Source organism: Nanorana parkeri, unplaced genomic scaffold (assembly GCF_000935625.1).
Source record: "Nanorana parkeri isolate BGI_ZX_2015 unplaced genomic scaffold, ASM93562v1 scaffold92, whole genome shotgun sequence".
Taxonomy (NCBI): domain Eukaryota; kingdom Metazoa; phylum Chordata; class Amphibia; order Anura; family Dicroglossidae; genus Nanorana; species Nanorana parkeri.
In genome coordinates this window covers 30462-41344 of record NW_017306360.1, presented here as the reverse complement: position 1 = coordinate 41344, position 10883 = coordinate 30462, and the positions used below count along the sequence as shown (strand labels likewise).

Sequence of the window (10883 nt, the reverse complement as noted above, 5' to 3'; positions counted from 1 at the left end):
GAGCCCTGACAGCCGGACTGGCGGAGGGGTGGGGGGGGGGGTATATGTCACTTCGAAAGCAGAAGAGGAAAATAGGCCAGTAGGAAGCACACTGCGGCCTGTAGTATAGGGCTCTGCATAGCACCTTCAGTGCAGACCTTAAAGAGCAACTGAAGTCTATAGATTTCTCAATGCAAACACCGTGAAACCGCAACAAATTGTGCATGTGTTGCATACTTGCAATTCTGTGTTACTGTTTCCAATATCCACATTTGCTATTATTCATATGCCATCCACACCCCCAGTCCCAAGGACTCTGCCATCCCTGACACGGGCCCACAGCTCACATACCCACTTTTGGTCAGTCCCACCTAGGCCACACCCTTTCTTGTGTGGTTTCACCCCCAAATATGGGGGGAAACACCCACTTGTGCCCACACGCACCTAAGTTAATACCCTTTTTTCAGTTACTGGAGTGCGGCACTGTCCAGGCAAATCTGGGACAGTTGGCATCTATGTGCCTAGTCTATTCCTCAGCATTCCTGGGAGGTAACGGCTTTATTACTGTCTGATTGAAGTGATGTAATCAATCTATCACAGGACGTTCTCTGTAGGAAGAACTTTCATTCTTTCCCAGGGATTGGGTGGGTAATAGGACTGTCTATCCTCAGGACACGACAGGGAGGAGCCACACTGTTCTGAGCACTGATGGTCTCCACCCCATGTGCAAATGTTGAAGCACAATTACATACTATGAGGGAGGTGTGGAAAGCCTATGAACTCTGAGCTGTGCAGCCAGCAGATATGAAGCCAGAGGTCACAGAGAATCCCAGGTCCCGTACTGTGCTTATACAGCAGCTGGAAGACCTTCTGGAGCCACAGGACACACAGGTATGTATATTTATGAAGGCATGCACTAATTCAGGGTGCTGATGTGCCCTCTGCTTTATTATTGCGGTCACAGACATCAATGCTGGAGGTTATTATTACATCCACTGGTACCAATGTTGGAGGTTATTACTGCAACCACTGACACCAATGCTGGGGGTTATTATTGCATCCTCTGATACCAGTGCTGGGGTTTGTTATTGCATCCACTGACACCAATGCTGGGGGTTATTATTGCACTCACTGACACCAATGCTGGGGGTTATTATTGCATCATCCGATACCAGTGCTGAGGTTTGTTATTGCATCCACTGACACCAATGCTGGGGGTTATTATTGCATCCTCTGATACCAGTGCTGGGGTTTGTTATTGCATCCACTGACACCAATGCTCTGAAGCTGCAGCGGCCGGCAGGAGAGAGAGGGAGTGCTGACAGGTGTGATCAGAGCCGCCGCGGCCATCTTGCGGCCCGCCGTTTTCCGCCCCGCTGGTGCCGTCAAGCAGTTGCTTGACCTGCCTATATGGTAGCGCCGGGCCTGACTACAGCCAGAGTATCAAGCCAGGCAACTGTCATTTTCAAAAGCAGGTCAGCTATGGCAGCCCCAGTACAGGTATCCATCAAGCTATTTTCTAATTACCTTGAACGACAATTTCCCAGAATTCTTTGAGGGTGCCCCCTGCTGTCTTCTCTTTCAGCGACTGGAGGAAATCATTATAAATCTGGGCACGTGACAGCTAAAAGCAGGAGATGGAAAAGATCAATGCAAAGGCAAACATATCACTTTATACAAAACCTAAAAGAAACATTTTGGCTACAGATACACCTAACATCCTGTTCTATTAAAGGAACATTCATGACTATGTACAATTTTTAATAATAGGTGTAGCATAAAAGCAGGAGACATTGTTACATACCCGAATGGCTTCTGTCCGTAAACACTTTATACAATTCATACTCTTCAGGTAATACTGAGACTGCTTGGTGTCCACAAACTCATAGATGTGTTTTACCAGCTGCCCGCTCACTGCAAGAGAGAGAAAAACATTATAACTAAAAGAAGGAATCAATGCAAGCTAAATCTCACTGGTTGCAGGCTGGGTACATGACATCCACTATGTAGATTAAAGGAGAAGTACTGGGAGAGTAAAATATACTCTTCCCAATAATATAGCTCGAGAACTGAGCGATCACAAAGCACTGAGTGCTCAGCTCATGGCTTCTTCCTGTAGAAAGCGGTGACTATCAGTTTATTGAGCATTTTAAAAGTACAAAAGGTACCTCCTTACCATCTTGTCTTGAATTGTATTGTGATTGTAATGTCTGCCCTATATTGTAAAGCGCTGCGCAAACTGTTGTCGCTATATACATCCTGTATAATAATAATAATACTAACAGACATAAACATTAAAACCACACATTCGATAGACAGCAACCCGTTCCATGCCGGGAAGGGTAGATAATATGTAAGGAACAAACAACCCAATAAACAATGCCCAACAAATACCAGAGTTGGCTCACAAGCCAAAAAGAAGATCCAGAGGAGTAAAGACGGTCACAAAGTTGATGGCCTGCCACCAAGCAGAGTGCTGTCCCCAGATCAGACAAAGGAAACATGTACAATAAATCCCAATATGGCACCGACACCATCTAGAATGTGTAAATATACAAAACTGGTAACACCAGGTCATCAAATCTGCTGGCTTACATGGCGGGATTAGCAGAGCTCCCGCTTTACTGCTGGACCACTCGGATATAAGTGCTGGAGGCTCATAGACCCTAGTGCTGCAGTCATGTCTTTGCCTCCCTCTTCTCCAGGCCAATCACAAAACACGCAACCCCAGGCTTCCTTCGGTGAATGGCCAGGAGTAAAGGAAGGCGGAGTTTAAATTAAAATTATTAAATAATTAGTATTAGTCTATTAAATGTCCTGTTTCTATGAATAATTTGTAATTAGTGTTTCATAATCACAGCATATTACACCTGACATGTCTATGTCATGTCTCTTCTCCATCTACACCTCCTCTCTTGATCAGTTAATAACCTCACATGGCTTCCAATACATCTCTATGCCGATGACACTAAAACATATCTTTCTACACCACAACTCACCCCCTCAGTGTCCTTGCGTGTCACTAATCTACTATCTGACATATCTGCCTGGAAGTCACAACATTTCTTAAAACTCAACCTTTCAAAAACTGAGCTCATGATATTTCCTCACCCCCCACATGCCCTTCCCCCAACTTTTCCATTGAGATTGTTAACACAACTATCCACCCCCCCCCCCCCCCCATGCCAAGGTATTAGGTGTCATCCTTGACTCAAACCTCACCTTTATTCCCCACATCCAATCACTATCCAAATCCTGCCGCTAAATTACTCATCCACTCGCTTGTGATATCTCGTCTTGACTATTGCAACTCCCTCCTCATTGGCCGATGTCTACACAGGCTCCTCCCCCCTTCAGTCTATTATGTATGCAGCTGCTAGACTCATTCACCTAACCAACCGCTCAGTGTCTGCAACCCCCCTCTGCCGATCCCTGCACTGGCTTCCACCCCCCTCTGCCAATTCCGACACTGGCTTCCAATAGCCCAAAGGATAAAATTAAAAGTATTAACAATCACTTACAAAGCCATCCACCACTCTGCCCCCGGCTACATCTCCAACCTTGTCTCAAAGTATTACCCTAACCGTCCCCTCCGCTCTTCAAAAGACCTTCTGCTTTTCAGCTCCCTCATCAACTCCTCTCATACTCGCCTCCAGGACTTTCTCTAGAGTCTCTCCCATCGTCTGGAACTCTCTACCCCAACCTGTCTGTCTATCTCCCACTCTGACTGCCTTTAGGCGTTCCCTTAAGACTCATCTCTTCAGGGAAGCCTATCCCACCTCAACCTAACCACTGAACTATCCCTTTCACAAACAATGAATCTCTGCACAGCTACCTCCTCATGTACCACTTGCCCCTCCCTTTTAGATTGTAAGCCCTCAGGGGCAGGGCCCTCCTTACCATCTTGTCTTGAATTGTATTGTGATTCTAATGTCTTCCTTATATTGTAAAGCGCTGTGCAAACTGTTGGCGCTATATAAATCCTGTACAATAATAATAATATGTTTTTAATAATCATCATACATAGAGGGATGCATTGGTAGAATTTGATTTTTGGAGTGTAAAGGTCCGCTTTAATGGATTGTACAATCAGATGAGGCAAGTTACAAAGTTTCTGATCACATTCCTGGAATTCTGCATACAGAATGTTCTTCATACCGAATTTCAAGGTTTAGTTATTTCTCATGACCAATACCAGCTTTTAATTACTTGCCAATTTGATAACATCGCACTATATCTAATTTTCTGAACACCGGGCTACTCCCCCCCCCACTCCCCACTCCATTGTTATAGCACAATAAAAGGAAAAAAAAACCAGAACGGGCAACCTGAACCCTGGAAATGCTGCTTTCTGTGCATTCCATTAGCAGCGATAAGCGACGAAACCCGTTACACTTTTAACACTCGGCTTCCTGTGTCACAGTTTAACTTTCTGGCATTAAATCTGGCACGGTTAAATGCCGCAGTCTCTTAAGTGAAAACCATAAAAACGTTACTTAGACGCCCCCACTCTGCCCCTTTATTAGTTCACAAAATGTCTCCCCACTGGAGTGTTAAATTAAAACCTCAGGCGCTGATATACAGATAGCAGTTCCTGCATAATGTGGGGGGAATAGAGAAGGCGGTTCACAGTATGAGCTAAAAACAGATCTGTACTACACAAAGGAAGTCAATATATGGAGGGTAATGCACCCCCTGCAGCCGTTAATAAGGACATTAGACGTCGACGAGCAGATCTGCGACCACATAAAAGCGTAAGACCGCTGGCATAATGCTTTCATACACACATGGAACTCTGAGTTGACTTCTCATATACATATAAATAATGGCTGGGAGGGTATTGCTCTGTGTAAAGCTTGTACACATAGGCATTCGAATTAGCATTCGGCAGGGGAGCTTAACAGCCCAGTGAGAGCAGAGAGCACCAATTAGGAGTGTTAAAAGGGAACTCGAGCGAAAGCATCTATGATAAGGGCCTTCAACATCTCAACAACCCCTGGTACTGATGTCCAATGTTCTTTACGGCTTCTATCGCTCTCTCCCTGGTTGTTGCTCTTATTTCATGGGGATGTCCCCTACTTAAAAGGAGAACTATGGGGTTAGGGCTTTTCCCCATAGTTCTTCTTAGGGTAACGGGAGGACACAAACTAGCGTCCTCCCGTCACCCTAAGCTCAGTATACCGCGAGCTACAGCTCGCGGTATACTGAGACGCCGCACTATACCGTGAGCTACAGCTCACGGTATACTGAGACGCCGCAGCTGAAGCGGATCCCGACAATTATGTCTGGATCCGCCCCGCTGCGTGATGGACACCTGGCTCTGCCTATCTAGAGGCAGAGCCAGCTGTACCCGCCCCCTCCCCCTTCCACCAGTGCTGGAGGATCGGATCGGGGGGAATCAAGCCCCTCCCCTGTCAGTCCGGTGTGATGGACTGAACCGTCACTGGTGCTGTTGGAGGAGCCTGGGGGCTAGCCTCCTTCCTATTGACTATGGACCCAGAACTATGGAGACCCCCCTCAGACCTCTTGGAGTTACAATGAACCATTCTACCAGGTTTATGTGTGGAGGGATGTACTGTACAGTTTCCCTGGCATTACATTTGGATGACCCTGTGTGTATTATAGGTACTGTGACTGGGCTGTGACTCCAGGAGCACTTATAGGGCTGTGACTCCAGGAGCACTGAAGGGGGATAATTCTGGACATTGAACTGTTACAGTTTATTGGTCCCTTTGTTGTATTGTGTTGATGATGGGATTAGGATAGCTGATTCTAGGAGTAGCTGACTCCGGGTGTAGATGAGTAAATCACACTATGATACTCTCAGGAGATAATCCCATCACATGTGTCTCCTCCCTTCCTATTCATTCATTAAGGCATCGGGGAGGGGGAGGGGGTGTCTGTGTGCATGCTGTTCATGTGTGATTGCGTTGTGTGTTTACACCCCCAGAGCTGTATATATACTGAGCTGGTCTTCAATAAAGCAGATCTTGTTTTCCACCTCAACATTGGTGTTGTCTAATAATTGAGTGGTTAAGCGTTCTGTCCTAATATATTGGTTCTGTCCAATAATTAGGGAGGTTTGGGCTGATGACACTGGGATTCGGGTTCCAGCGGAGAGGAAGCTGTTTTCTGACGGAGGTACCCAGTCGGGGTACCAGGCGGTCCGTCACAGCCGGTATGTGTTCGCTCACCTCCCGATCTACTGAGCCGACCTGTGACAGTCTCATTGTCACAGGTTGGCTAGAAACTATGAGGTGAGTGAAAAGCACTCGCCTCATAGTTCTCCTTTAACATTTTTGGAGTATTATCTTATCTGTCCACACCAGGGTAACAGGTACCTAAGACTCCTTGGATCTCCTTAATCTCCATTCTCCCAGGTCCAATTAGATCTATTTAAAAAAAAAAAAAAGATGTTCTACGCTACTCCCTAATACCTGCAAGACATTGGTGCGCATCCCAAATACCCTCTCTATAGCAGAATGAGCTGTGGAACTAGACTCCATCATGCATTCATGATAAGATGGTCCACTTCACCTTTACTTAGACAGCTGGGACTGTGCTTCACCATTCTCCGTAACTCCAAGATATGTTATCTATGTTCTTCTGCTATAAGATGGCTTGGGAATGGTTGATGGAGGGGATAGGGGATGGAGGGAGAGGGGGAGGAGAGTTATAGAGAAAGAAGTCCTTCAGCAGAGCAGACTATTTCAGGAGATAAAAGTTATATAGAGGAGGGAGCAGAGTCATCTAGCAGAGCAAAGTGATTCAGTAGAGGAGAGTTATCTAGAGGAAGCAGCAGAGTCTACCAGCAGAGTAGTTCAGGAGAGGAGAGTTATCTAGAGCTAGATGTGTAACTTCAGGACCCACGTTTGTCCTTGGTCATTAAGTCGCGACCCAAGTCGGCATTGCAGTACCGGGCGTTAGGGTGCAGGTGATCGGACTGTGGGTGGTGCGTTTGGGGTTTCATTCAAATGAATGGCAACGCAACACACCTTCCACACCAGAACGCACGGTAGGTGTGATTGTGTGGTACAGTGCATTAATCGCATGGGACTGGGTGATTAACGCACTGTACTAGTGTAAACAGACCCTAAAAAACACTGACATACGCACACAACCACAGACACAATCTTACACTCACAGACATACACACTCCCAAAATGTGTTTTAATTTTTTCAAGATGTACCCAGTCCTCCACCTTACAAGAACTGGAGTGGATCCTCAGCCTGGGGTCCAGTATGGGCTGCTGTGCTGTGACAGAGCTCCATCCATATGTGCATTGCTTGTACAGCTCCCTTGCGTGCCCTGCAGAGGTGCCAAGAGCCAGAATGGGACATCAGTCCAGATCAGGCACCTCTACAGGGCTGTAAGCAATACACTTATGGATGGAGCTCCTTATGGCCATACTTCCAGCCCACCCCACCTCAACCTGACACGCAGGGACTGGCAGCATATTTTGAATGGCTGCTTGGCGTGAGAACTGACGGTGCTGCGCTAGGGTCAGTAGTCTCCCACCTAGAAAAGTGGTAGGCATGCCGCGACCCACTGAACATGGGTAAAGCAAAACAAACGACAAACGCACTCAACAATTTGTTACCAGTTATACAGTAAGGTGCACACGAAATGGGCTTTGAACAGTGGTACAGTAGAAAGGCATCATGGCACACTCACAAACCAGGATGTAAAACAACTTGTCTCACCACTAAGGACAATGACAGAAGTTTGGATACACGTCTTCTGCAAAGGATGTGTAAGCCGCACTGCCGCGCCAAGGCACCTCTTATAGTGCGGTCCTAACTCTCATAGTTTAGAGTTAGGACCGCACTATAAGAGGTGCCTTGGCGCGGCAGTGCGGCTTACACATCCTTTGCAGCAGACGTGTATCCAAACCTCTGTCATTGTCCTTAGTGGTGAGACAAGTTGTTTTACATGCTGGTTTGTGAGTGTGCCATGATGCCTTTCTACTGTACCACTGAACATGGGGACGCGACCCGCTTTTGGGTCGCGACCCACCAGTTGAGAACCAAGGATCTAGAGGAAGGAGCAGAGTTCTCCAGCAGCGCAGAGTCTATGCGGAGACGAGAGGTAAACAGAAGAAGGCGTAGAGTCCTCTAGAAGTGCATTTTAATAGTATTTCATTAGAAGGGAGTTTGTTAGTGGAAGAAAGTTTCCGCCGGAATGAAATACTGCGGGGTGAAATGCCTGGGGCAGTCATCATGGCTGCCTCCCTATCTCTCCCCAGCAATGAGCAGTAAAGCACACACACTGGGCTATCAGCACACAGCGAAACCCAAGAACAGACACAGTATATCTGGCCAGGAAAGCTCCTCACTCACCTTGTGTAATCACCATACATCTCAGAAATGACACCCTCAGCTGGCCCTGCCAAGCTCTAGCGTACATCTATCTCTCATCCAGCACCTGCCGGCACAGATGAAATAAAAAGTCCAGGTGGCCATATTTCAAACTTTCGGAGACATGGCGCTCGTCCAGTTGTTGCTGCTTCATACAGCTGCACAGGATCCTCAGAGAAATGCCTTCTCTTTACTATCACCAATAAAACTTATTCTACAAGCATCTGCAATAAGTACAGACAACTCAACGTTCCACACTGATTGAAGGGCCGCATGTTGCAGCAAGTCTTTGCAGAACGTTTACTAAGATTAGTAAATAAGGTGAGGATGTGTTAACTTTGAGTAACCAAAAAATAAATGCTTGCATATAATTGGATGATTACAGTATAGAAAGCTTTGCCTCATTCACTAAACTAGGTGAAGGTTCACCCGGTATGGGCCCTCTGCTGGAAATACTGAGTGGCCCTGCGTAGGCCTGCACAGAGAAGAGCACTGGATCGAGGTGCACTGTACTTGTCCAGGTGGAAGGCACAAACGGAGATGGGGGAACTGATAAAAGGACGATTGTATCACAGGTACAGCCGTCCTTAAGGGCCTGTTCTATCAGGTCCTGATCAGGTGCGGATCTGCAGACGCGGTGCTACTGATGCAGTGCATTTTTGCCGTGTTCCAGTTTTTTGCTGGAGTGGGGCTGTCAGTATGTTAGCTGCAGTGCAGTGCGTTTTTGACGCGTTTTTCGTTTCTGGTCCGTTTCCTGACCGTACAAAATGTGACATGCAGTATTTTTTCTGTCGTAACCTGAACGGACTGCGCACGTGAGAACTGTAGCCCATAAAACACATATGGATACATTGGGATGCATTTTTAGTGCAAGAGCGTACGGATGAGGTCAGCACAGAAAACGGACGGCGTGTGAACAGGCCCTAAGCCCTCGTTCACACCTGACCGTTTTGTAGCGCGCTCTACGCTCGACGAACGCTCTACAAAACGGTCAAAAAAATAAATTGCATTGTAGTCAATGGTCTCGTTCCCACCTTGCCGTATTTCCGCCCGTCGCTACGGCCTACAAAACGGGCCACGCCGGAAAAGGTCCAGGTACTACTTTGGGCCGTTTTGTAGGGTAGTTTCCATTGGGATACAGCCAAGTAGCCTTCGGTCGCGCGACAGACGCGCATATGCAATACGCCTAGGTGTGAACGAGACCTAAAAGAAGTAACTCACCGTCCTTGAAGTTCATGTTTTTCTGCCTGACCAAAGCTCGGAAGTCATCGACCGGATCCACACTGCCCACCTGAAACAAGAAACCATCTGATTATCAAAACTGAAATGTCATTACCTTCATCAGCAAGGCCTCCTCCACTCAGCCCAATGCAGAGTGAAATTGGACACACAAATAAAATACAAATCTGCATCAATAGAACGCATGTGTCAGCGTTACCAAATCACATTATCACTTTGAATGAAGAACAAGCCCCAGCCTAGGCAGTCTCCATACCATGGTCTCTGGCTACCAATCATTACTGCACAGAGTCTACTGTTTTCGGCGGTGAGATACGAGAATCAATAAGGAATACCCTGGTGTGCATAGATAACTACAAACTACACACAGGAAGCTTTATAACACATTCAATCACATCAATGAGATGCTTTACATCAGGTTGATGTCTTTCACATACATAGTACTGTGCAAAAGTCTTCAGCACTGATAAAGAAAACACATTTATTTAGTAAAACAGACCCCTTTTTTATGCAAATTACTAAGTAGACCAAAACCGGCCCCTGAGGAAGACTAGGCCACATTTTCACAGCTTATTGTAAAGAACCATTTCTGGGTGTGGAAGTTAAACCTCTATTCCTTGAGTTGCAAAGAGCACTGGCTTGCCACACATGAAATGATGCCCTTTGTGTTTAGAGCTACTTCCACAAGGGCCCATTCACGCCATTGTGCTTCCTGTACCATGGATTAAAATGTGCGGTGTAAAGGCAGCCAATTCATTTGAAAAGGGCTGCCTAGCACCCCTAAATGCATCAGAAAAAGGTGCATGTAGCAACTGTGACAGCACTCTGCATCTTGCTGTAATGCATGTCTGTTGGAAAGGTGCGTTAAGGTGCAGTTTATAATCAATGGCACCGCATTGCAACAATGCGCATAACAATGGTGTGAATAGGACCCAAGACCTTAGGAGCACCATTTATGAAGCAGCAGCCATACTGACCAACAGCAGTGTGCTTTACAAATGGGCATTGTGCTCCACTTGCTCTGGGAATCCCAGACAGGCAAAGCAGTATATAGAGAGAGAGAGACATAAAGAGAGAGAGAGACATAAAGAGAGAGACATAGAGAGAGAGAGAGAGACATAGAGAGAGACATAAAGAGAGAGAGAGAGACATAAAGAGAGAGGAGAGGGAGGGAGAGAGAGGAGAGGGAGAAACATGGAGGGGAGAGATATGGGGAGGGAGAGAGATATGGGGAGGGAGAGAGATATGGGGAGGGAGAGAGATATGGGGAGGGAGGGGAGATGGGGGGGGGGGGAGAGATGGGGGGG

At 46.7% G+C, this 10883-nt stretch overlaps 1 protein-coding gene across 1 annotated transcript in view; it reads right to left on the bottom strand.

Annotated features, from left to right (window-relative positions):
- The window catches only part of XRCC5 (X-ray repair cross complementing 5), a gene marked incomplete at its 5' end in the record, with an annotated part of 60543 nt that overhangs the window by 20037 nt on the left and 29623 nt on the right, over positions 1 to 10883 (bottom strand). Inside the window, 3 exons of the mRNA XM_018552551.1 lie at positions 1507 to 1603; positions 1784 to 1893; positions 9559 to 9628. Coding sequence (XP_018408053.1) covers positions 1507 to 1603; positions 1784 to 1893; positions 9559 to 9628 — 277 coding nt within the window. The remainder of the gene's footprint in view (positions 1 to 1506; positions 1604 to 1783; positions 1894 to 9558; positions 9629 to 10883) is intronic.